Source organism: Ambystoma mexicanum, chromosome 1q (genome assembly GCF_040938575.1).
Source record: "Ambystoma mexicanum isolate Mex_15411 chromosome 1q, UKY_AmexF1_1, whole genome shotgun sequence".
NCBI classification, from domain to species: Eukaryota; Metazoa; Chordata; class Amphibia; order Caudata; family Ambystomatidae; genus Ambystoma; species Ambystoma mexicanum.
This window is the reverse complement of record NC_090922.1, coordinates 591,107,369-591,135,073: the sequence shown is the minus strand read 5'-3', so window position 1 is coordinate 591,135,073 and position 27,705 is coordinate 591,107,369. Positions and strand designations below refer to the sequence as shown.

Here is a 27,705-nt window from a genome sequence, read left to right as displayed (position 1 = left end):
GTCCGACCACTCCATCGTTTCATTCACTATACGCTCTCCCACTCCAACACCTGTACCCGAACCAGAAACACTGACTATACGCAAATCCTGGAAGAAACTAATAATCCTTCCTGACCTAGCCAACGCACTCCTCCAGTCTCCCCCGCCTACCTACCTATCCAATAATCAACTAAACCCTGATGCCTTTGACTCTTGGCTCAACACCCCTCTAACTCGACTCACACCAACCTGCAAACCATCAGCCCGCTGTGGCCATTTTCCTAGATGGTTCACCCCTGAGCTGAAAACCAGTAAACAACTATACAAATACCTCGAACGTAAATGGCGGAAAGACAAAACTCCCCTGAACAGATCCAACTTAGCCCGGCATCTCCGCCAATACAAGGCTGAAATCCGAAAAGCAAAAAAAGCCCATTACAACTTCCGAATTCTAAACTGCAAAAACCCCAGCAAAGAACTCCACAAAATCATCTCCGAATTCACCAAACCATCATGCACCGCCTCCACACCGACACCCTCTCAATCGCTGTGCGACTCACTCTCTCTCCACTTTTACACCACAGCCCTCGAAAGAACAAGCAACCTAACAAACAAACTTGCTCTCTTATATCCCCCAACCAACCCACCGTCCACACCAGTCACCCAACCGCCAACGACCTCCAGCCAACCAACATTTGGCTCATTTAGTCCCATATCAGCAGACCAATTTCGCAAACTCCTTTCCGCCCGAAAACCATCCGGCTCCCCGCTTGATCCATGCCCGGCATCAACCCTTAAAGAAATATTTGCATCTACCTGCGCAGGAGAACACGCAAGAACCATCATAAATGACTCACTCACATCAGGAATCTTTCCAGACGCATTCAAAACTGTTCATGTCAAACCCCTATTAAAAAAACCATCCCTCAATCCTCTCGACCCCAAAAACTACCGCCCCATCTCAAACACAAGATTCCTTGCAAAACTCATCGACCGATCTGCCTACGCCCAACTAAATGCCTTTGTCGAATCCAACAATCTTCTTGATCCCGCCCAATCCGGTTTCAGAGCCCGACACGGAACCGAAACCACCCTAACCTCTATCTGGGTTGACCTTAAAAACACGGCAGACGCCTCAGGATGCGCTGCATTAATCCTCCTCGACCTATCAGCCGCCTTCGACACAATCAACCACTCAATCCTCCTAGACCGCCTCCACTCCCTAGGAATTCGTGGAACCGCTCTAAAATGGATAGCTTCTTTCCTCAAAGATAGGCACCAAATAATGATACTCTCCACCTACTCCTCACAAACGCGACCAGTCGACACTGGAGTTCCACAAGGAGCGTGCCTATCGGCACTCCTATTCAATCTCTACTTGATCACCCTCCCACCAATAATTCGCTCACACAACATCCTGTGCTACAACTATGCCGACGACACCCAACTAATTCTAAAATTCCTGAACTCAAAACCCTACTGCCGACCAGAGCTCACTTCCTGCCTCCTCGACATAGAGCTCTGGATGACCAAAAACCACCTTCTGCTAAACCCTTCCAAAACAGAAATCCTGGTATGTGGCAACTCTGAACTTCTTCCACACCCACTACCCTGGCCATCAACCATGGGCAAGTCTCCAACCCCCTCTAAATCTGTAAAAAACCTTGGATGCACTCTTGACTCTGACCTAACACTCTCGTGCCAAGTCAACAATGTCTCAAAGTCCTGCCATTACCACCTTAAAACTCTCAGGCGCATCTTTCCATACCTCTCCTTTCCCAACAGACTCTCCGCAGTCCAAGCAATTGTCATATCAAGACTAGACTACGCCAACCCACTCTACCTTGGAATCCACACCTACCAGCTGAATAAACTACAAAGAGCTCAAAACGCAGCAGCCAAACTACTACTTGCACTCGGACCAAGGGACCACATCTCCCCTGCTCTCAAAACTCTACACTGGCTTCCAGTAGCCCGAAGGGTGTCTTTCAAAACCCTATGCATTTCTCACCGAGCGCTGCATAAAACCGGACCTCAATATCTTCAAGATAAGCTAAAACCTTATCACCCACCACGCACTCTAAGATCTAGCTCGGCCGCCCTCCTGGTCGTACCTAAAACAAACTCAGTCAAGTTAGGTGGGTCATCATTCTCAGCCTTGGCCCCCAAGCTGTGGAACACGCTGCCACCCCACATCCGCCTAACAGAGTATCTAATATCCTTCCGCAAACTATTGAAAACTTGGCTCTTCCCCTAAAACCAACCCTGTGCTAAAACTAACTCAAACTGAATAACACCACTGCAATATTACCAGCCCAACAAACTACTAGATCTCGAACTGCAATATGACAAATAATAGTATAACATCAAGATCCAAGCGAGAAATCGACAACCAATAACCACCAATGTAAACTAAAGAACAACGTGAATAGGTCATAACAGCGAAATATCAACAAGATGAGTAAAGCAAATGTATAAAACCAATGAATGTTTAGAGCGGACAAACGCATAAACGGGAACGTTGCGTGGAGGCGATGAAGGCATAAACCAGACGATTGAATAGGACAGAGAAACGTCTAGACCAAATGACTGAACTGATGTACCAAACGGATGATTGTATAGAGCGAATGAATGTATAAGCACTGAGGGAGGTATAAACCCGCATGAGCACAAGGGACTGATAAATATGTAGAGCAGATGAAAATATTGAATGGATGAGTGTATTGAGCAGGCGAGCGTATAGAGCGTACGAATATATTGAGCGAATGAGTGTATAAGAACGGATGAACCTATAAGGGCGAACAAGCGCATAGAGCGAACCAACGTATCGAGCAAATGAGTGCGCTGAGCGCATGTGCGCACAGAGCAAATGAGTGCGCTGAGCGACTGAGTGCGCGAAGCGGTTAAGCGCATGGAGCGGATGGATGCGCGGAACAGATGGGTGCCCTGAGGGAATGTGTGCGTGGAGCCGACGTGTACCGACGGGTGTGTCGTGCGGACGGGTATATGGAGCGGACGGATATGTGGAGCAGACGAGTGCGTAGAGAGAGTGTGTGGAGCGCACGAATGCGTCGAGATGACGTATGTACGTATAGCTGTCGTATGAGTGTGGAGCGGACGTACATTGTAAAACGGAATTATGTGTGTAGAGCGGACGTGGGTGTGTGCAGTGCGGACGTGAGTATGTATAGAGCGGACGTAGGTATGCGAGCAGAACAGATGTATGTGTGTCTGTAAAGCGGACGTGTGTTGTGTGTTGTGTAGAGCGGACGTGTGTGTGTGTAGAGCAGATGTGTGTGTGTGTAGAGCAGATGTATGTGTGCTTTGAGCAGACTTATGTGTGTGGGTGTAGAGCGGACGTGGATGTGTGTAAAGCGGACATAGATGTCTGTAGAGCGTGACGTATGTGTATGTAGAACGGACATGGATGTGTATGTAGCACGGACGTGTGTGCGTGTGTAGAGCAGACGTGTGTGCATGTGTGGAGCAGACGTCTGTATGTATAGAGCGGACGTGTATGCACGTGTAGAACGAACGTGTGTACATGTGTAGAGCGAACTTACGTGTGTACAGAACGGACGTGTGTGTGTTTAGAATGGATGTGTGCGTGTGTATAGAGCGGACGTGTGCGTGTAGAGCGGACATGCAGGCGTAGAGCGCACATGGATGTGTGTCTGTAGATCGGACGTGTGTGTATGTATGTGTCTGGAGCAGACGTATGTATGTGTAGTACAGACGTGTGCATGTGTGGAGCAGACGTATGTGTGTATATAGAGCAGATGTATAGATGTAGGTGTAGAGCGGACATGGGTGTGTGTAAAGCGAACCGGAGTGTGTGTAAAGTGAACAGGAGTGTGTAGTGCGGACGTATGTATATGTAGAACGGACGTGTATGTGTAAGTAGCGCGGACGGGTGTGCGTGTGTAGAGCAGACATGTCTGTATGTGTAGAGCAAACATGTGTATGTATAGAGCGGACATCTGTGTGTATAGAGCGGACGTGTGAGTGTGTATAGAGCGGACGTGTATGTGTAGAACAGACGTATGTGTGTGTAGAGCGGACGCGCGTATATGTGTTTGTGTATAGAGCTGACGTGGAACAGACATGCACGCGTGTGTGTGTAGAGCAGACGTGTGTGTGTGTGTATGTAGAGCAGGCACCTGGGTATAGATCAGAAGTATGTGTGCGCAGACCAGACGAAGTACCAGCTAGTAGAGCCGGTGATTCCTTAGTGCAGTTGAATGCATGATCGAACGAACGCATGAGCGACGAATTAGGAAGTATGTAGATATAATCCGATCTCATACGCATCATTTCACATCACCACGCTTACTCTCTTCTTTTACACCATCACCCAACTAGAACACAGCGATACTATGACACCATTCGGTATAGCTGTTCTCATACCAACATCTTCCTCATACTACACATCACTCTAACTAAACACTGCTGGTTACACCCTCCAGCCGGCGTTCTCCTCAGGCCTAATGCAGCCTCAATCGATCTGGATAATCCGGCCAGAACGAACACATACTCCTCAACCACCACACCTAATGCTAAGAAGCTGCCTCCACATGAATGCTACACCTGCAGCACACATATACGGTGCGCACACGCATCTTTGACGCCTTTATACTCTCTCTACTGACTTGAACTTCGGTTCCCGAGGGCGTTCAACCTACCAGCGCCTTGAGACTATACCAATGGTACATAAGGCGCTATATAAATGCAAAGTAACATAACATAACATAACTGCTAGTGTGAACTAACGAACTATTCCCAACTCTTGGATTTGACTCTGCCCTCAAGTGGAGACCCTCCTCGAATAGTGGGAACCTATTCTTCATCGCCTAACCAACCTTCCTGAGTTGCTACAGCCCCTTGAAGAGACCCTGTTTTTCAAATTTGAACTACCGCGTGCGCTGGCATTACATGTACATTTGAGCATTAGGCTCCACTCTTCTTAGGGATTGGACTGCCTATTAGTTAGGAGTGTGTTGGATGCAGAAGGGACTAAAGACTATTTGCACTGCCTGTTTCCTTCCCCTTTTAGGTTGTGGACCCATTTCGTGCATTAACCCTTTAGACCCCAATGGTTTTGAATATATGTATTTAGATAGGATTGTGTTGGCTTAATAGTATTCCTATGATTTGATTTGTGTGTTGAAACTCAAAGGCCTTGAAATAAATGTATATGTATTTTTAATATATCTACACCTGACTGGGAGTGATTTGTAAGTGTCCTTTACTCTGTGTGCTCATTGAGGTCTTTCAGTCACCTTCACCCCTCCTGAGACCTAGTCTTGACCTCCGCCAAGCTACCTTGTTGGTCTGGCTTGTCCAGAAGGTTACCCTGTTCCAAGAAACTAGGCTGGCCTCCTGAACCTCTGCCCACCAGGTCAGAGTTCAGAAATCCATCTTAACAAAGGCCTTGGCTGACAACGGCGTGTCCGGGTCTTCTTCCTCATCTGTGCCAACCAGTGTCTGGCTGGTCCGGAGCGGGTGGAGTAGTGCTGGGCGCCGAGGGCTGCGGTGTGGAGACCGGAGCTGGAGGTCTTCAGCGGAGGCTGGTGTGGAACCGCCTGAACTGTGGGATGCAGGGGAGCCGGAATCGAAGGAGCCAGGAAGGGCAGCAGGACTACTGCGCTGGAGCCATAGGAGGAATGACTATAGGCGCAGGCAGAGGGACCGGAGGGAGCATGTCCCTGATCACATCCCAGAGGATGGCCCCCATCTGAGGAGATCTCATGAGAGTTAGGAACTTTTCAAAGAACCTGTCCTCACAGGCTGGTGGGGTGGTAGGTGATGTTGCCGGGGTAGTGAGCGGCTGCGGGGGCCGGTGCGTACTCTGTCTAGCTGGTTGTGGGGTAAACCTGCCCTGCGATAGTGATAGATTAGCTGTAGGCCACGTATCTGGTTGACACCAGTCCCACCTTGTAACTCTTTCTCCCACCTGCTCTGTTCTGTCTTGTCTAGTGCGGTGGCCATATTGTCGAGCTGTGTGCCACGTGCCAAAGTCGTGGTGCTTGGGTCACTGGGCCAAGCCTCCTCCAGGGCTCTTGGCGGTGGAGCATGAGACCTACCCTGCACCTCAGGCCGAGGCCTGGTAGGCCTGTCGCCCTCTGCAGTTTCGCCGGCAGTGCTGCGTGAAGGCACCCCCTCGGACATGTTGCCGGTACAAAGGCGTAGCCCTCGGGTGTACACCCTGTAAAAGAACCTTGCAGTCCCTCAGTACTATCTCTGGAAGGATCTACAGACCCCTCAGCCTGGTGGCTGGTAGCTAAACTAGCCTCGGTACCCATGCTGGTGTGAGAACCTGAGAGGTTCTTTCCGCCCGGGTGTTTCCCTAGGAAGGAGTCGCCCTGGCAGGGTGCACTGGAAAAAAGCATCTCTCCTTTGCGCCTTGGCTTATGTCTGACTAAGTCCTTCAAGTCCTCTGTCGGCGACTTCTCAAAGAGCTCTCTCCACCTAGCTAGCCTGTTCTTCAGAGCATGCGCTGCAAGTGCATCACACGTGGTACAACCCTTCCTGCCGTGGCCAGGGCCAAGGCAGTGGAGGCAAAGAGCGTGGGGTTCTGACGTAGGGAAGAGCCCCTCGCAGGCTGGACACCTGCTGAAGCACGCTGAAGTCATGTGCCGGGGAGGAGCGAGCACCTGATAGATAAAAGAAGACAAAAGACAGAAGAAAGTATCCGGGGAACAGCACGTGGTATTACATGGCCGAAGCCAAACCCAGGAGTGCTGGTGAAATCGGCCTGTTCCCGTCGACACGGAAAAGGGGGCTGAGGAGTGGCGCCAGTGGGCAGAGTCAGGAGAGCGCATGCTTCCAGGGCCGCACCCCAGCGTGCCTCTAAATTTAAAGGGGAAGGTTTTTTCTGGCGAAAAAGGTTCCGTCTCCCGTCCTTAGCGAGGATGCCACATGCAGTATGGAGGAAAAGGGACGGAACATAAGAGTACGTGATTAAAATGTCTGTTTAAGTAATGCTTTTAGTAACATGCTGGTACTGGCCCAACTGAAATAAGTGTGATGTCTAATATTTACAAGATCTTGAATGTTTACAAATTCCCCTTAAGTGACGTTTGTTAGGAATGTGTTACTCTAGAAATATACGTGATGTCAAATATTTACAAGACCGTGCATGTAATTCAAAATGCTAATGCGCCAAGACAAAAGTATTGCTGTAGCTACATATAGTTGGGACTGCCGATGCCATTTTTCTCAGTTCCGCCCAATACAGTGGGCAACCATGAGGAACTCAGATCTGCTACTTGAATGCCGAGGAAAGAGCCGATTAAAAAAGTCTTATTAGCGTCGAGCTCCCCAGCCGAGTTTTGAACATCAATGCACTTTTGTACCTTTCTTTGGTTTTTCTCATGATCGTTCTTGTGTTATTGCCGACAAACCTATCATGTGTTATGGCAAAGAGGACAACTGACTGCTTTTGTATTCCTCAGTTTACCCCATCCTTCTTGAGTGTCCTGGAACTTGTGCGCAAACAAAGCAGGGGCCCTTTACTTGTTTCCAGGTCATTCATTTACCCTACACGACCACTTTCTAAATCTGCTTGCTTCTACTCTGCGCCCTCTGCAACTCATCCAGAACAGGACTGCAAGACTTGTCCTTGGTCTCAAGGCCAGGGATCGTACCTCTCCAGCACTGAAATCTCTGCATTGGCTCCCAGTGGCTGCGAGGGTTAAGTTCAAGACCCTCTGCATTGTCCATAAGGTCTTCTGCGGCCTCAATGCCTCCAACTTTCTCTTTGTAAATACCTTCCTACTTGAGCTCTTCGCTCCTCCACCTCCAACTTCCTCAGGGTCAGTCGCTTCTCCAAGCAATGAGTTGGTGGTAGATCTCTTCCTTTGGCTGGGGCCTCGCTCTGGAACCGCCTTTATGCCTCTCTGAAACTTGAGGCGAACCATCTCCGGTTCCGGAAGCACCTCAAGACATTCCTCTTTGCTTCTGCTATCTCTCTTCCTCTTCCCAGCTGATTTCGGGCCCAGGTCCCTGCTCTCCCACCTCCCAGTTGCACAGCTGCACTGCCTCCCGGCAGCCCTTGCACTTGGGTCTGTATCTGTAACTCTACAGTACCCCTACCTGTACTTTTGGACACCTGCTGCCTGCACTTACCCTTGCACCTGCCACCTGCTGATTGCACTTATTGTTATTGTTTTGATCAAATGTACAGCACTGCCCCCCCTCCCCTTTCCCTGGCACTTTTCCCCTCCCTGCTCTCCTACAATTGCGCAATCTCAATGTCACATGGCCTAGTAAGATCATTGTCTCTGTCCTCCCTCTGTTCCCCCTCCCTTGGCTCGTCGCGCCTTGAAATACTTGTGTATAGGCGTGTTATAAATGCCATATCATATATCACTAGGTGGGTTTATGTTACTGTGGAAGGAGAACATGGAGGGGGAAATGGGGAGCTATATCCACAAACAAGGTTACTCATCCTTGGCCTTTTGTCACCTTTAAATCTCAACCAGTATCTAGATAAGTGTTCCTGTGACCCCTCCTCACCCTCTCCCGCCTGTTGGGGCAATCACCCATGGCACTTTCTGGCATAGTGTCAAGCGGTGTTGGGTTGGAGAGTATTCTGGCTGGTACAACTTTGGAAGATGGGTCCAGCACCAGACACTGTTGATCCTGTGGTCCTTGATACAGCTGATGCAAGCTGCAATCATCACTGTTAAGGAGAAATGTGACTGCAGTCCAAGGGATCTACGTAATCCGACCGTGGCTAATTTTGCTGCGGCTGGAAAGTTCACATGAGAAAGGTGCAAACCACCAAAAGTTCACACCTTTCTAATGCGAACACACGTACATACCCACACCCACAACACACCCCCCACCCACACCCCAACATAAACAAACCCCACTTACCTTTTCCTTCACGCTGAGTCCCTGCGGCGCCAGTTCCCTTTCACTTCCGTGATCCAGAACTGGCGACGCAGGGTCCTTTTCTTTTTTTTTTAACCGGGGCTGCAGGGGTTTCCCCCGCAAGCCCCCGCTCACTATACTGTAAAGTATAATAATGAGCGGGGTGTTGCGGGGGAAAAAAATGGGGTCTGCGGGGTTTTCCCCCTCAACCCCCCGCTCACTATACTGTAAAGTATAGTGAGCGGGGGGTTGTGGGGGAAACCCCCGCAGACCCCATTTTTTTTTTGTTCATGCGACCGTTTAGCTACAGTCTTTTTGTACAATACCCAGTCCAAGACTGTGGCAAACTTTGATTGAGTTTGCATGCAATACATCTACTGTTACAACTCCAAATCTGTGAACAGTCTGCAGGAAAAAAAATGACTGTGTTATAGTAGTCAGAACTATAGTGTGGTTACTCTGGGTGTGCGAGCATGTAGAATGTGTGTGACAAGAGCAGCAGGGTTTGGGCAGCCTGGATGGGCTGAGACGCTTCATCGTTTCTGCTGTTACAAGGGTGTAATGAAGCAAGCTATGGGGTGCAGCACCCTAATCCCTGCTGTGCCAAGACTGAGGCCGACATTTAGGAATTCCTCCGTAGACACTGTGATATTAAGTTTAGATTGAGTGAAACACAACATTCATGAACAGTTGCATTGTCAGTACAGTGCACCAATAGTGTGCCCAGTAAATACATTGCAGAGAACTGCTTAAAGAGGGCAGCTGTGAATTCCTCTGGTGCCATCTTTCTGTGTGTTTGAGCTGGCACGAGTCAGGAACCCTTCCATTCTCTCGGTCACTTGTGATCGCCCCGCCTGGGAGGAAATGGGTGCTTGTAAGTGGGCGAAGCCGGTGTTTTTTGGAGTGCCTCGGAAAGTCCTCCCCCGGCCAGTGTGGCTGTGAAAACAGGGCTGTTTTCAGGGCTGGGTCAAGAGCACAAGTCACTGGCATCTAATGCGCATGGAAATTGGGCAACAAAGAGTACTGAGACACAGGCTGCAGAATGGACCACCGCAGAAGCCACAAAGGGAGGGGAGTTATCCAAAGACAACACTGATGGTGGGTGAGTTTTTCTGTCTCCTTCCCAAATGAAATCAGTTTTGAGGCACACACACCATATGTGAAAAGCCATTATTTTAGCGGGCCTACAGGCATGTTTTGTAGCGAGATTAAGTCATCACAAAGATTGAATCTCCTTTTCCTCAGGTTCTACTATTTAAAGCCATTAAGTAGCACAGTTTGTAGCCTCAACATGCATTTAGAAATTTGCCTTAATTTAGGCCACCATTTAGACATCATTTTTAAAGGCCTTTTTTTGTATTCGTATGGATACTTTGAATTCAACACATAATTTTGAAATGCATGAGCAGATTTAATTTTTCCTCAATTATTAGCACACAGTAAAAAAGCCAAGACAAAGGAATGTTGCTCGTTATGAATAACAAATGAAGAGGTGCACGTAGGTTGTAACATATAGAGCTATGCTGGTAAGTGCCACTGCATTTGGTAGATATGGGGACTCTGGTGCACGGGGGATCGCGCTATTGTGGTCAAGCAAGGATGCCGCAAATAGATAATAGTTTGAAAGCCGCACAGTCAGCACCTAGGCTGCACCTCGGTCCACATCGTCTCTGGTGGATAAAGCCTGCTAAGTACCTCTCTAGTCATCACACCATACGCGGCCCTCCATGCCCTTCGGGTACAGCTGCAACACTACCCTGCTATTACCTTTTCATGGTTTCCCATTCCCTTGTTTCTCCAGCATCTTGTGACATGCTTGGGTCAGGCCTACTAAGAAACCAAATAAAATGAGACTGGCCACCTTCGTCAGCGCCTATGACGATAAGCAAATGTGCGCGGTCCCCTAAAGGTGGACGAGGCTGGGTAGAGACAGAGTAAGAGCTCTGTGCAACCCTCGAGCGTAAGTTAAAATTCTCCCAGAGCCATCTCTGTCTTTCATCCTTACACTGTCGATAAAATGAATAACTGAGTAGCACCGAGTTGGGTAATAGTAACATGTCATTTACACTGCAATGATGCACTGCCATTTAATCCTTGAGCAGTGTGATCAGATCCCAAGGAGTTAAGTGTGAGGTCTCTCTGCCTTCTTGGACCCGTCTTCCATGCCTCATCCCTGCTGCGCCCTCCTGGATACCTCTCCCGCCCCGCGCGCAAAGCTCGCTTACCTGGTCCAGATCACTGCGCAGGGCGATCTTGCTGGTGACCAGCTCGTGAGCCAGGTCATCGTTCTCCTGCTCCAGCCGCATGCTAGCCTCCTGAAGCCTCCGGTTTTCCCTCTGCAATGGAGAAATTGGGACAAGGATAACGTGTTACATATTGCACTGCTCAAAGGGGGCCACACTGATGAAAAGCATGCAAAGCGAACAAAGAAAGCGAAGAGCAAAAGTCTCCAACTGCACAACGCACAAGTGATGCGCCTGCAGCAGCTTACACAACCACTTGCAGGACACCACAGAGTGGCGAGCCAGAGGCACGAGGGCTGGCGTGGACTCCGGGTATTAATTTACAGCTTTCTGAGGAGGAAGCAAAGCCATCAACCTGTCTCCTAGGAGCTACAATCCTGGGACCTCAATTCCGAGTACATTTTTGAATAACGTAATAACCTTATAGGAAAAATCCAGCGAACATTTATTAATGCAGGTATTTGTGGCTGCGTGCCTTTAGTCTCCGGGCGACACACTGCCACAGCAATAAAGGAAAAGTGGTCCTCTCTTTCAGAGAACATCTGGAGTTACACTTGGGAGTAATCGGAAGGTCACTTTTCTATGGGAACAAGTCAGATTCTTTGAGACACATTTGAACTTTCCCATACAAAGGTGCAGGTTTTGATTCAGCCCCAGGAGAACACATGAAATGCGTTTTCATCCGTGCTGTTGAGGGGGGGGGGCGGATAGAGGGAGTGTAGGGGGTGCATTCTGAAGCGTTACAGTACCTGACTGCCAATCCCACGGCCCCAAAGTACAGAAGAGCACTATCTGCCAAAGAATGTTAATGGCTCCTGCGTTCAAGACTCACCAAATGACAGCTGCCAACATATATAAATCAGGTTTGTGAAATGTTAAGCTGGTTTGTTTACGTGTGACTTCCTGCTTGTGATGTCATAGACCTCTGTTGTCACAAGGCCGCATTTCCACCAGCCACACCAGAAGTAAGCATAACAAAAAAACCAAGCAAATGGGTGCCTCATTGAAAATTAGCGGATTCCGGTAACTACTCAATCTTAAACTTTATTTTTTTCCCCTCGGAGGGTGTGACAAGGGAAAGGGGAGGTTTCTACTATAACAGATCTGGCTGCCTTTCCAAAATTAAGGAGATGAAACATACGTTGATATTATTTACTTATGTTTGGAGTACAGAATATGCATATGCTAAACCGTAGAACCGGCTTTGCTTACCGGTAATCATTACACTTAGTCCTCGTCTTCCTCGTCACTGTCCTTACTTTGATGGGGAGGATTCTTCAGAAGACTGAGGAAAGGTAGCCAAAGCAGTCTGCCTTTCTTCGGTCTTTCGTCTGAAAAATCATTTTTTTTCTTTTCCCCCGTCCCCCAGGGTATAATGGGGCTGACCTACACACAATCCAACAGGGCCCTGAGAAGGAGAGGGAAGTGTTCGGACTGTGACGAGACACAGGACTTAGAGTAATGAAATAAGCAATCAGGGTATTATCGCTACACACGCTCTAGAAAGTGGAGATTGGCTGGGCCCAGCACATGGTACTGACAGAGGTGCATGAATGTGATGGGGGTGGACCAGGTGTCCAACCAGATGTAACCCTCTCCCTTCATGACTGACCCGGATGTGGCATTCCCCTGGTGGATTGTCTGACCCGTCCCTTAGGAAGAGGAGAGGCCATCAAAGAATAAGCCAGGGAAATGGTGCACCAGAGGCCTCAGTTGAGGGAGAAAGAGGTGACTTTCTGACCCTTGTTTGTAGCCCTAAAGGTTATGTTACGTTAACCAAATTTGTACCACCCACGTTCACCCAAGGGCCTCTTGACGCAGGGAAACACACAACAGGGCCACAACACTAGTAACCTAAAACAAAAGTGTCTTCAGTGAGCGCCTAAATTGGAGGTGATTCTAAGTACACCCAAGAGTGAGAGGCCAGGCAGGCATTACCAGAACTAAGAGGCCGCCTGGGAATATAGGAAGCAAGTTTGTCTTGAAGGTAATCGGCCCCCTGGCAATAGTACGCCCGGTGGACCAGACAGATTTAAATTCACTCCTCTTGGCCACAGGCAGTCAGTGGAATGAACGGAGCACGGGAGTAATGTGAAATCCGTCTCGTGTGTTAGTGGTCAACCAGGCAGCAAGATTTTGCAAGAGCCGCAACCATCGGATAAGGCCGATAGGCATTGCAATACTTGATACGACTTACAACTAACAGGGTGACTACCAGGGGTCATAGATGATTCGGCAGAAATGACAATACCATACCAAGCACTTAAAGAAAATGGCCCGTTTTACAGACCACACTCGCCCGAAAAGCCATCAAAAGTGGCAAGTAAAATCACCCAGCGCAGAAGGCCAGAAAGATGGAGTCCATAGAGCAGAATTTGGGGGAGAACCAACCACCAGCAGCTCTGTCTTGTTCCCATTATGCTTGAGCAAGTTACTGCTGTTCATCCATCCCCTCATGGCCGCTAAGCACTCACAAGCACAACGATACCTCAGCATGGTTAAGACCTAAGCGAACCAAAATCTGGGTGTCGGCATAGGAGTAGCACCAAAAGCCGGAGGAGGAGAGGAGACAAATAAGAGGCTGAACATAGGTGTTAAATAGCATAGGGGACAAGGTGGAGCCTTGGGGAGCACCACAGGAAAGCACATGAGGAGGAGAGAAAGTGATTGGCCCATGTCAGTCAGGAAACATGTAAATCATGCCAGAATGGGCCCAGAGAGGCCCACCGAGGCCAGTTAGGACAACAGGGTGGAGTGGTCGACAGTGTCAAAAGCAGCTGAAAGATCTAACAGTATCAAGGCTCCCACTCCACCTCGGTCAACCAGCATGGTCAGATCATCAACTATGGACACCAGAATGCTCTCTGTGCCACGCCCCGGCTGAAAGGGGTCAAAGAAACATGAAGATTCAAGAAAGGAAGAAGAGGAGATTCCAACAATTTCAAAAAGAAAGGAAGGCGGGAAACGGGATGAAAATTGGCCAAGAGCGATGAGTCCAGAATGGCTTCTTAAGAATTGGTGTGACAGTAGCTGGATGGAGCCAGACTGACAAGACAGATTAACTACCTTAGTAACCTAAGAGACCATGCCAGGCATGGTGTGCTTGCATACATCCCAGGGAACAGGGTCAGAGAGAGCATCACACTTGAGCTGACTAACAGCAATGGATACTGTTGCCATAGAGAACTCAGGAAATTGAGACCATGCATGTGAGGCAATGTCCCCTACCTCACATATAATTATATTGGCAGTGCTCTGACAGCACAGATGATTATTATTACACAAGTCACCGATTTTTTTAACAAAAAAAATCAGCGAGTGAATCGCAAAGAGTGTCAGTGGGTAGTACTCTAGGCATAGCGCGCAAGGTAGAAGAGAATTATTTGACCAATGAAAACAGTTCCTTAGACTGTTAAGGGCCATCTCAACTTAATGAGTAAAGAAACGTTGCTTTGCGTCCCGGATAGCTGTATGATAGTCTTTGGTGAGCTGTCGAAAAGCCATCCTCTTTGCGAGCCCATAGCAGAGGCGTCACATAGGTTCAGCTTGCCTAGGTTTCATGCAAGCTGCTTTAAACTCATCTGAAAACCATGGCTCTGAGGGACGTCTTTGAGGTCTAATAAGCTTCAGAGGGGAGAATTGGTCAGCCATAGAGCTTAATGTATGAGATGAGAACGACAGATCGACACTTGGAGTGATATTACACCCATCGTTATTCAGAGACCGCATCAAGTTGCGATGTACAGGGTGCCAGTTTCACAGCGAAATTGCAACAGGATGAAATTTAGCTAGTGGGACCAGAAACTGCACCGAAAATGGTACTAAGCAGTGATCGGACCAGAGAACTTGCCTAACAGAGGAAACAAGGATCTGAGAGTTTAATTAGAAAATGCGATCTAAAATGTTAACTAACACGTGAGTCAGCTCATGAACAAACTGTTTGAGACCAAGATCAAGTAGTGACTCAATGAATTGGGCCAACACCGGGGCCTGGCGGGGGATTGAACCCAATGTTAAAATCCCCTAGCACCACCAGGTTAGAGAACTTCACTTGCCGAGACACCTCAAGATCTAGGAAAGGGTTAAGAAAAATAGGAGCCAGGAGGACGATACACAACAAGAAAATGTAAAGAACATGAAGTAGATACAGTAAGGCGCAGTAAAAGAGCTTCCATTTTCAAACGGTGAGGTAAAGGAATGGTAGAAAATAAAAGAATAATTGACAAAATAATTGCTATGCCACCACCAGAGTGGAGCGCATTTCCGATCAAGATGAATAATACTATTCTCATCCGGGAGCGTCTGCTTCAAAACGGGCGCAGATGTATCTGTAAGACACACCTCTGTCATGCATACAACATTCAGATTGTGTTCACACAAAAACTTGTGGATGAATGCCGCACAAGCGACAAGAGAGTGCATTTATTAAAAAGGTTTCAGGCAAAAAGGTTCCTATTTATCTCTTGAACTGAGCTGATAAGAACAACTTTAAGGAAATTCTTGGAAAGGCTGTACCTGAAGGTGCAAGTTGCAAGATAGCATTCCATGTAAGCTTGAGGGCAGCAAGAGGAGCAAGACCGTCTGCCCGGTCCTTAGCCCAGACGGGCTTGGATGGGCTTAACTTTGACGCAACTTCAGCGCGACGTAGGTGCTGTCGCTGCGCACGTCTGCTGTGCTTCCTGGTTTGCAGCTGAATAAGGTGATGAAGAGGATGCATGTTGGCGTATCCTAATGTGACTGGCCCCATCCAGGCTTCCATAAAAGCCCATATTAGCAAATTCAAGTCAAAGGCGTTCTTGAAAGAAACCTGGAATAATTGGAGAACCACCTCCAGAGGCAGGAAGATGCTCCTGCTACCAAGACATGCAGAAAAGCCCTTGTCTCGAATAAGAGCGCGAAGGAAGAAAAGACTCCTGCAACAATGGATTGCTAGTTAGAGTTGGCCAGACAGTTTCTGTCAACATAGGGTCTCCCATTTAGAGTTCCAGGCCTCCCAGAGTCAGCTACTACAAAGGACGGAGAACCCCTGTAGAAACAGTGGAAGGGGGTATAAGGTAGAATGAGAAGGGGGGCTGCACCCAGCTTGGAGGAGCAGGAAGGCATGGAAACACATCTAGCCAAGGGAATTACAAGGCATCTGTCCCTAAACCACCACCTATGAGAGTGCTCCAGCGAGGTTGGTGTTGGTTGCCATGGCGAATATGTCTAAGTTTAAGAGACTGCAGTGGGGTAGCTTCAGACAAGATGCTGATTTAAGAGTCATGCCTTTGCCATGAGAAAGAACCTGCTGTGATTATCCACATGGGTGCTCATGATCCCTCTGAAATGGACGTCTCCAGAGATAGCATGTTTCTAACTCCACAGAGCCCAAGGAGCTAGATTAGCTGAGTTGCGGAATAAGGGTTCTGGTGTCCACCTGGTTGGTATTATGGTATTGTTAGTTCAGAGCCAAAGGGACGGTTTCTGTTTTGTGGGGAGAAGGTAATCCAGCACGGTTACTCTCCAAATTCCTCCATTTGGATAACAGTTTATCCAGGCTACTATTTATGTTATCCCCAAAAGCATCCCAACCCTTGGAGTTCGAATCCACGGAGATGATGGATGAAAGGGGAGAGCTGAGGCAGAACTATTCAGGAGGAGTTCGATTCAGCCACCACACCATGGTGAACCCGATCAAAGCTGTTCCCTTTAGGGAACATCCTTGGACCTAATTTAGCCCGGTTGGCGGAGATGATGAATTACAGTGTTTATTTATAGCATTCGTTATACGCCCAAACCCGGAGGTATCACGGCGTAGGTTAACAGAGAGTTTACTTATCTGGGGTAGTTACATTGCAATATAAGCAGAGTTGACGGGAGATTAGTTACAGTACACATTTGCAATTGGGTTGCAGGTGGGTTGTGCAAGCAGGTAAGAAACATTTCGAGGTTACAATGTAAGCAGTGATATATTCAAGACATGTTACAAGTTAAGGGTTAGAATTTGTTAAAGAGCCAAGTTTTAATGAGACTCGAAGTTCTGGAGTGAGGGCTCGTTTCTAATGTGGGTGGGGAGGGAGTTCCAGATCTTGAGTGCTGCTACTGGGAAGCTACCCCCCCTGCCCTAGAGCTCTTGAACCATGGGACGAATAACTGAGTGCTAGAGTTGGATGCTAGTGGTATGGTGGACCTTTTTTGGGAGATAGAGTTGTTGAGGTGGGGGGCTACCTTAGTGATGCATTTATGGGTGACACAAAGCGTTTTGAAAAGGATTCTGGCTTGGATGGGTAATCCGAAGGCTGCTCGTAAGGCTTTGTTTTGCAATAGTTGAAGTTTGGACAAATTCATGCTTGTGGTTCCTTTGTGGAGAATGTTACAGTTATCTAATTTAGATAATATGAGGGCTCGGGCTAAGGTGAGGCAGTGTTGTGGGGTCAGGAATTGGCGACTGAGTGCAATGAGTTTCACTGTGTAAGCAGTAGCAGATGAGAAGGCACTGATATGTTTGGTCATCGTAAGGTTAGAGTCTTAAGTGAACGCCCAGTGTTCTGACTTGCTTGCGCACTGGGATGGGTGTTCCATTAATGATATTGGTTTAACAGTTGGCGTGGAGCGTTTATATTCTGGAAGGGGAGCCTACGATGAGGATCTCTGTTTTTCATCGTTAAGACACAACCTGTTGGTGGCCATCCAGTTTTGGACAATGGCATACACTTTGTTAATGGTGTTTGTGTATCTAGCTCATGGTTTCCCGTAATAGGCATGAGGATCTGGGTGTCGTTCGCGAAGTTCGTGTATATGACACATGGCATCAAGGGAGGCAAAAAGGAGTTTTTTGTAGGTAATATAAAGAGTGGGTGACAGGCAAGAGCCTTGGGGGACCCCTAGTGGTACTGGTATTGGATCAGCGGCTTCATTACCGACAGATAATCTTGAGGTATGTTCCGCTAGAAAAGATTTGACCCAAAGGGTGGCTTCAATGGAGAAGTTGAAGTTTTTTGCTTACGCTTTACATAGTTTGTCATGGTCCACCAAGTCAAATGCGGCAGAGAGGTCGAGTAAGAGGAGGAGGCACAGATTCCCCGAATCTCTTATGGAGCCCATCTGGATTTTTAGGTCTAATAGAGCCGTTTCTGTACTATGATTGGGCCGGAAACCAGATTGACTGGCTCCTAGCAGATGGTTGCTTTCTAAATAGTTTTAGACTTGTGAGTAAGATATTTTATCAACTATTTTTTAGCAGTAAGGGCAGCAGTAAGGGCAATGCGGTTATGGGACGGTAGTAGGTGGGTATGGTAGGTTTGAGAGCTGGTTTTTCGAGGAGTGGGGTGACCCATGCTTCTTTAACACCGGCGGGGACAGAGTTGGTGTTGAAGGCGGCATTAATCAAATTGGTGATAATGGGCGTTAGCGTGTGCGCACCCAGTTTGACTATATGCGCAGGGAAGCTATCGCCTCTGCAACTGGATGGTCTTAAGGTGGAAATGGTGTTTAGACCTGGTCTTGGGAGATCGTGGAGAATTTGAACTGAATGGCTATTTTATCTGTGTCTGCGTCTGGTACTAAAGGCGGTATGCTTTTGCTAGCCAAGAGATTCCTTTTGGCTAGTATTTCGTTTTGGAGTGTGAGAATTTTGGTGGCAAGTGCGTTCTGGATGCTTGTGCACAAGGCTTTACTAGAGATGGTGGGGATGGTGGATGGGAGCTTCCAATTCTCCGAGTATGGACAATAGTTCTTTGGAGTTGGAGGAGGCGTTTTTTATGCGGGTGTTTAGCGAATTGGCTTTGTGGGTTATAACAGCTGTTTTGTAGGTTTTATTGGCTACTAGAAATGCATTGGCAGAGGCGATGGAAGAGGCCTCTTTGTGTAGGTGCTCCAGCTCTTGTTTGTTGCACTGGAGTACCATCAGTTCCTCGTTAAACCAGAAGTTGGATCGCTTGGCAGAACATGGTATTTTGGTCTTGAGTGGGGCTGCTGCATCAATGGTGGACTTGAGGCAGTTATGGTAGATGGAGGTAATGTTGACGGGGTTGGTGAGTGAGGATAGATGGGTCTTAAGGGATTCTGTTAGAGTGGGGATGAGGCTATCTGCTGTGAGATTGCAGGTATTTCTCAATGCAGTGGGGGAGGGTGTAGGTGGAGGTACGCTCCTGAGTACTTTGCATAATTAAGTTGAAAGTTATTAGATAGTGGTTCGACCAACTGATTTCTGTGATGGATTCGATTGATAGGCTGATGTTTAATGTCAAGATCCAATCCAGTATTCTTCCCTTAGAATGAGTAGGTGAATTAACATGTTGGGTTATGTGCATTTTGTGGAGCGCCAAGTAGAATGCACTAGCTTGAGGGTCCAGTTTGTCGTTGAAACCCAGGTTAATGTCCCCCAATGTAATGAATTTGGTATTGGGTTTGAGGTGGGGGGTAATGAGCAGCGGGATATCGGATTCTGGGTGGCGGGCATTGTTAGGAGCTCTATAGATAATGAGGAGGTTGGTGATGGGGTCGGTGGTGAGTTTGAGAAAGAGATGTTCATAGCCGTTTACAGGGTCTAGTGGGCAAGATCTAAATTCTAGAGAGGTTTTTGCTATAATAGCTACTCCCCCTCCTAATGTGTCTTGGCGGTCAGCCCTGAGTATAGTGTAATCTGGGGGGATGGCCCTGGCTAGCAGGAGGCCCGATGGTTGGTGTAGCCAAGTTTCAGTGATCAGTAGGAAGTCTAACTGATGGTCAAGAAGAAGGTTGTGTGTGTCAATGGTGTGAGCTCCTAGAGATCGTACATTAAGGAGGGCACCTTTAAGACTGGGAGTGGGCTCTGGGCAGGGGGAATAGAAAGCTTGGCGGGTGTGCAACATGGGTTGTGTGATGGCGATGTGGCAAAGTGGTCACAACGTCAGTCAGTTTCATAGATTGAGTGCTTTTTTTGGGGCCTCTGCTCTAGAGTGTGGTGGCCAAATGGTGAACCCGCAGGGGTGGTATGGGCTGGTTCGAGTGGCGAGTCTCAATAGTCTTGTGATTCCTAGGATATGATATGGCATTTATAACAAGCCTATACATAAGTGTTTCAAGGCGCGGCGAGGCAAGGAAGGGAGAACATCGGGATCACGCAAGTGCAGGGGAGGGGGAAAAGTGCAGGGGGGAAAGGGGGCAGTGTAGTAAATCAGATAAACAGTAAAATAAATAAAAACAATAAATAAAAAGTGCGGCTAGCTAGTGGTAAGTGCCAGGGTAAGCGCAGACATCAGGTGCCAAGTGCTAGTAGGGGGCTGTGGGGATACAGAAACATCCCCCCCGAGTGCAAGGGGGGGCAGTGCAGGTGTGCAACTGGCGGGGATGGGACCTGGGCCCGAGATCAGAGGGTAGCCAGGTGACCAGTGCAGTTTCGGTTTTAGCGGGGAGATCAGCAGGGGAGAGGAGAGAAAGCAGAAGCAAAGAGGAAGGTCTTGAGGTGTTACCGGAATCGGTTCTCCTCAAGTTTCAGAGAGGCAAGGAGGCTGTTCCAGAGGGTGGCCCCACCCGAAGAAAGAGATCTACTACCAACTTGTTGCTTGGAGAAGCGGCTGACCCTGAGTTGGAGGCGGATGAATGAAGAGCTCGAGAAGGAAGATATTTAGGAAAAGAGAGTTGAAGGTATTGAGGCCCCAGACCCCAGCATGCATTGTGGACAATGCAGAGGTTTTTGAACTTAATCCCTCGTGGCCACTAGGAGCCAGTGCAGAAATTTCAGTCCTGAAGAGATACGATCCCTGGGCTTAAGGCCAAGGACAAGTCTCGCAGTCCTGTTTTGGATGAGTTGCAGAGAGCGGAGAGTAGGGGCAGGCAGATTTAGAAAGAGGCTGTTGCAGTAGTCCGGCTTAGAGAGAACCACAGGTAGAGATAGAAACCAAGCCAGGGCCTGATCAGTGATACCCATGTTATCACAGAGACAGTTGAGCAAGATGGCATGGTTGACTGTTTCAAAGGCAGAAGACAGATCAAGTAAGATGAGGACAGAGGGGGTGATGGAATAGAGGTTCGAGAGCAGGTCTTCACGATGTTCAGGGGAGCAGTTTCCGTGCTCCTGGCAGCTCTGAAGCCAGACTGATGGTCATGGAGACAACCAACAGATTCAGTGTGAAGATTAAGCTGGGAGATGGCCAGCTCTTCCAGGAATTTGCCCAGGAAACGAGTGATGGAGACAGGGCGATAATTAGCCGGGCAGGACCGGTCGGCAGAGGGTTTCTTAAGAAGAGGGTGCACAAGGGAGTGCTTCAGGGGGGAAAGGAAGACTCCAGTGACGAAGGAGTGGTTGCAGAAGTCAGCCAGAGCAGGAGCCAGAGTGTCAATGTGGTCCTTGATAGTTTTGGAGGAACAGGGGCGAACCTGTTTTGACAAGACTTTCATAGATCGGACTTGTCTAGAAACCTTGTCTGGTGAGAACAGGGGAAAGGCAGAGAAGGAGGGAGGAGAGGGGGCCGAAGAAGGGCTAGAGGAAGAGCAGGGAGGAGAGGGAGGAGAGCGAGGAGGGGGAGAGGAAGAGAGAGAGAGGGCAGGATGTCCTGAGTTTTACAGATGAAATGAGAAGCCAGGGCAGTACAGAGTGCCTGGGAGGGGACAGGAGAGGCAGAGACTGCAGCAGGATTGGCCAGCTCCTTGCAGATTCTAAAGAGTTCGGCCGAGTTGTTAGATGCCGCAGAGACACGGGCTTGGATGTGGGCTTTCTTCTTGGTGCGGACAGAGAGCCAGTGTTGCCTTTGGAGCAGGCAGCCAGCCAGTTTGTCAGAGGATGTAGCGAAAGCACACCATTTCCTCTCAGCCACCATGCACTTGAGTTTAAGGGTGACGAGGTCTGAGTCATACCAGGAGTTGCACTTGGCAATGGGCTTCAAGCAGATCCTCACGACAGGGGCAAGAACATCAAGAGTATCAGATATAGCAGAGTGGAGCATGGAAAGGGCAGTGCCAGGGTGTGAGTCAGCCAAAGGGGGAGGAAGAGGGGTGAGAAAGTGGCAGCGAAAAAAAACCACAACTGATACAAGCTTCATGGGTCGGATAACCGAGAAGGTAGGTGGCAGTGCTGGAGTTGGCTTGGCCTGAGGCGTAGAGAGGGTGAGCTTGGAGGAAAGGAGAACGTGATCACTCCAGGAGAGAGGAGTGGTTAGAGGGATGGAAAGGGGAAGGTCTGAAAAGATAAGAACATCCACAGTGTGCCCTGCAGAGTGAGTCGGGCCAGAGGGGAGAATAGAAAGTGAGAGAGAGAGTTGCAGAGGTCGCGAAAGAGTCCAGAGGAAGCATCCAGGTGGATGTTAAAGTCTGTACGAAGGAAGAGTTGAGAGGTCGAGGCCAGGAGGGAAGAGGAGAGGTCCACCCACTCTGAGAGGAAGGAGGAGATCAGACCGGGTGGCCGATAGATGGTAGCCACAGTAAGGGAATGGCCAGGAGAGAGAGAGAGCCTGCAGACGAGGCATTTGAAAGAGGAGTAGGCCTGCATGGGAATGACAGAGGCAGGAACCCACTTCGGGAAGATCAGGGCTACACCCCCTTCGGAACGGTTGTATATGGGCGCGGAGAGGAGGAGGCGGCAGATGTCAGCGGAGTGTTTGACAGTTGAGCGAGAGTTGAGAGTGGCAATATGGAGAAGGTTGCCGTCCTTGAAAGACTTCCGGGGAGGGGTACAAATCAGATGTGAGCCGTGCGAAGGTGTAGAAGAAGCCTGAGGGGGGGGAGGGCAAGGTAGCCAAGGAGGAGACAGCAGGGGGAAGGTAAGGAAGCTGTGGGGGGGAAGAGAGAGGACAGCAGGAGAGGAAAGGAAATTGATGAGGCACGGAAAGCGTCTATTAAAGAGGAGAAGGTTGGCCTGAGGGTCTTGGACCAAGACGGTACCATTCAGGTAAACATTAATGATGACCTAAGAGGGGTGGAAGGGAGCCAGGAGGGCCTCCCACTGTGTGCCACCATTAATGGGAGAAGAAGAGAAAGGAGACAGCACAGAGACCAAATGAAGAGTCCACAGGTCTGGCGAGGGAACAACAAAAAGGATGTCGGTGAGGGTTTACCTGGAGGAGGCACTGGTATAGGTGTCAGCGATAGGGAGGCCTGGGTTGGAGACCAGGATGTCATTTTTAAACTTCTTCCTACCAGATTTAGTGAGGAGAGGAAAGAGACCAGACTCACTAGCTTAGTCAATTACATCCTTGTCCAAATATTCATCCTTGGGTTGTACCAGGATCCTTTGTCTAAGGAAGAAAATTAGGATGTGTCGGAAGAGGGGAAATGCCAAATTGTACCCCCGATCCACCCTCTGTCCCTCGCTGACTCCTTCAATTTCTGTGTAGGCATGCATTTGGGTCTCTCAAAGGATCTAGAAGTATGTCCTCCATTTCTGCCCTCGGTGCAACCCTTCCAGGGGGAGGGTAGATGGCAAATCAGATACTGTTGTAATAAATACATAATTTTGGGTTAAAGTGTTACGTGGCCCCATTTCTGGCAACAAGAACTTATCTAATCAAGTTACTGCTTCCTGTAAACAAACACTATGCCTGCGTGGGGGCAGGCCACGAAAACGTTTTCATTGTCTTATGCAAAGAAGTTCTATTACGTGATGTGTCATTAGGTGCATGGAGCCTGCTCTCCTGTACCTGCAGGATCTACCGAGCAGATTGCTCCGGACAGTATGTAGAGATTCCTTTTAAAGGATACATTATTTAGGCTTCCTACACCAAAACAGGCATGGCCTTGCCTGGCGAAAGTGTGGCGACTGCCCCACCAGTTCGTTCAGCCCTTGACCAGGCTCAAGAATGAAGGCAAAGGAACAAGTGTCAGCAAAGGATTCCAGGGCTGTAATGCCTATCCACTGATAACGCAGACTGCAAGAGAGGGGATGCTTGTGCAAGTAAATGCAGAGTCTCACCTGTCAGAGAAGGAAGGACCCAGTCGGTACTAGGACGCACCATTAGTGTATCATTTTGTCAGAAGAAAGCATACCACCTCATTGTTAGCACCACTGTGAAGTAGTTGGTGGGGGGAGGGGGCAAAGTAGCTTTGTGGGGAAACTTCACCTTGAGCGCAGTGAAATCACCCCCATAGCTGAAGCCAGGTTTCTTCCCAGTGAAGACCCCAGCTAGGCCAGTGGCAGCTACCCCCAACACGGGTTCCCTCAGTCCTTGGCCTATCTCGAAATATGGGGCCCTCCCTACTTACCAAGGCACCTTGGAATAATTCCTGCTCCACACAGAATGAAGAATGGCAGGGGCCCCAGGAGGGAAACTTGTGAGAGGCGGGGGAATTCGAGCCCAGCAGTCTTCCGCCCAGAGGACAGCAGAAACATCAGGAGGACTGTGGCTAGGTCAGCAACTTTATTCTCTGGGGGAGGGGCAGTGGGGCAAAAGGAAAGAAAGAGGCTGTTTTTTTAGAAGATAGAGTAGGGGAAGGATGACTGCCCTCATGCAAGTAAGAACTGGGGCGAGGAAAAGAGCATACCATCCTGACAATGGGAGGTCATGGTGTACCCCCTGCATTCGGTTAGCTTTACCAATAACCCACTATCATGCTTTCTTCTGTGCATGTCTCTCCTGGCAGTATTTTGTTGAATGACAGTGCATAAGTACACATTCTTGGAATGCAGTAAAGTATGACAAGTGTGAAGTAAAAGGTGGTGAGGTGAAACAAACATTTTGGTAGTTGAGTCATATTCCTGCCTCTTCCCATGAACGACAATGTACATGCTCAATAATATTGGCATAAAGCCGGCAATTAGGACAACAGTGGTCTTCTAGGAAGCCATGCGCATGCTGGGAACAGATACAGAAAAGCACTGTAGCAAGGCGCTGTACTAGTACAGTAACCAGAAATATGAGAACACTTTCTGATTCTCACACAGATGTATGAGCTTACAAATCATTAAAAAAGTAAAACCAAGACCTTAAATTAACAGTGACTGATCTAGGCATTACAAATATGCATCCAAATGACCTTTGACAGCAAACACGGTTATTAATTAATAGAAGGCACGGCTGTCGGCTGATTTAAAATGTCTCTGCACAATACCAGGCAAATTCACCATGGCACAACTAGGTAGCATCACTCCCCAAAATACTTTCTTTCCAAGACCAGATGTACCCCCCCATAAACTGGAAACAGCAATACGGAATAAAAAGAATTGTGGAATTGTAGGCATATAAAAAAGACCGTGAAAAAAGCGAGTTATTCAGGACTACTGTACTACTATTTCAGTCACCTTTGTATGGTTGTCCCTCCATTGAGTACGGCACACCCAGCCAAGCTTCACGCATCATTCACTCAATATTTCGCAACATGCATGACATCATCAGCAACCCCTCACAAAGCACTCACCCACTCTGACACAGAGCACCAAATGTATGTAATTAATGGATAATCTATGACATGCTACAGTTTTATGAGCGGGTGAGTTTGAAAATGGTGATGTTGACCTACTCGTCACTATTTATTGTTGGAAAACTTTTGTACACAAATTACTCCCGTAACATTTAAAAACTTTCAAGGTAGTCACTTCTCAGAAAAATAAAAAGGAATCATGTCTCCACTGGAACACGAAGGTCATAAGCACCACCCTAGGCTGTTAAGGATTTGTCCCCAACCATCATCTATTATTGTGGTCTTAGCCCGCTCTAGCCAAGCTATCACACCCAACAATTATCCGTCCAATCAGCGACTCCAATGGCGCGTCTGATAATGGCTCTATAGTTTCTGGAGATCATTTTTTTTTTAATTGAATATCTTCCCACTGGCAGCAAAGCACCCAATACATATTACATACAATAGTATCTGCTGAGGTAAGACACGTGTGTCCTAAAGAAGAAATCAGTGAAAGGTTCTGTTGCCCTGTGCCAATCATCACGAGCATCCAGCCTTTCATGTGAAAAGCTCTGTATCAGTGGAAACTCCCACGCCCTGCCTAGAGTGGCAGGTATCCTTGTGCCAGTCGCCTGCATCCGTTCATTCTCAGAGGTCAAAGGCTAGGTGTCTCTGTCCAAATCCAGTAGGCCCGACCAGTCCCACATGTGGAAGGCACTGGACTCTGACAGACGATGACGTGGTCTGTATCCCCGTGCGCATACCATTGAATCCGTGCTAGGGATGAAAGCCTGTGCCCCACGGTGCCCTTACCGACCCCAAACCATTTCTAGAGATGAAAGACCACATACACGGAGGGCAATCGCCAGAGCCACCCATCCTTAAAGGGGAAAGACTCGGTGTCAATTAGGCAACCTATCCGGCAGTCGTGAAGCTGAGAATGGTTATTTAGTGTCTGGAATCATACCACCACACAAGGACCTGAGAATGATGTCAACATTCTTTTATACGTTACACTGTCACAACCATAATATAATATAAATAAGCACGTATATTCAGTATACATTTATCCATGTACTTTAAATTCTCTCTTACCCATTCACCCATGTTCTAAAAACCGGAAACTGTACCCCACCCCAACATACTAGCTGCAGACGTTACCGTCATAGTATTTGTGGTGTGACACTGCGTCTGCTGCGGCCAGGGTCCTGGGTGGATAGGACCCACGTTTCAGGATGCCAGCCTCAGTTTCTTCATAAGAAGCTTTCCCAAGAGTCCGGAAGTCGTACGTCCACAAACCACCCAACCCTGTGGTTTCGTCGAGCCTCACTTGTGCAACAGGAGCTCATTGTGCAGGCATCGGAGGGCATCAAAGGGAGCCCTGTACAGCCCTCCCACCCCAGCCTTGCACTCTATTTACCTGAAATGCCACGTCCCCGCCCCTGATCCAGTATCAAAGGACCTGTGGCCTCGCGATTCAGGAAGCCGACTCCTGCTCTTAAACTCCGCCTCGGGATGCGTTCAGTGGGTAGTAGCGTGGGCGTGGAATGGGCCGCCTGAAGGTCCGACCAGGGCTAGCCGAGGAAGTTGCATAGATATGTTGAGTAAAGGCTCCTGTTTTGTTCAAAACTTAGCAGGAGGCGTTAATCAACACGTGGTACCTTGAATTGCTGACCTGTGCCTGTGTTACCCCGGGTCTCAGGTACTTTTATCTCAGGGACTGAATGACGCCGCACCCACAAACACTACCTACCAGGACACCCTCTCTGCAGAGAACACACCTTCCACTGCCGATCCTTTCTAAACCCACATTGTGTCACGGAAAGAGGGTCTTCTGTTCTGCCTACCCTGACTCGATCCCCTTATGCACACCAAACGCATCGTTAGCACGTATCACTGTACAGATACAGAGTATGTCTGGAGCCCACTTGTCAGCCACCCACATTTATTGAAGAATGCTTGCCTCTTGCTTTTTGAATAAGACAAAAGGTTATACAATGTGTGTGCGCGCATTTTTGCCAGTACGATTTAGGTCGCGAGTGGCTTGGTCTCAAAATTATAAAATGCATGTGTGCATTTCTTAGCCAGCCAGAGGTAAGTGAGGGGTGGAAAGTTCCATACTAGGGCCCAAAGAACTCAGAGGAGAGGATGTGTCCCAGTGACCGTCGCTCAGGAGGCGAGTTCAAGGAGAATGATTATGTGCACATCTGGACTGAATTTTTACTGTGGCACTCAGCTGTATTCTGTTGTAAGTAGTGATGTGTGTTGGGTGTCGAAGCCGAGCAGTGTTTATTGGGATCTATGTGATCACTGCACA

General features: G+C 48.5%; 1 protein-coding gene across 5 annotated transcripts in view; it reads right to left on the bottom strand.

The window, feature by feature from the left end:
• RABGAP1L (RAB GTPase activating protein 1 like) overlaps positions 1-27,705 on the bottom strand; it is a 3,056,406-nt gene that overhangs the window by 40,057 nt on the left and 2,988,644 nt on the right. For 4 of the 5 annotated variants that reach the window (XM_069641102.1, XM_069641106.1, XM_069641103.1 and 1 more), the window contains one exon: positions 11,082-11,192. In XM_069641102.1, the coding sequence (XP_069497203.1) occupies positions 11,082-11,192 (111 nt within the window). Of the gene's footprint in view, positions 1-11,081; positions 11,193-26,549; positions 26,696-27,705 lie in introns of those variants that run through there. The other variant, XM_069641107.1, reaches the window with a different exon arrangement.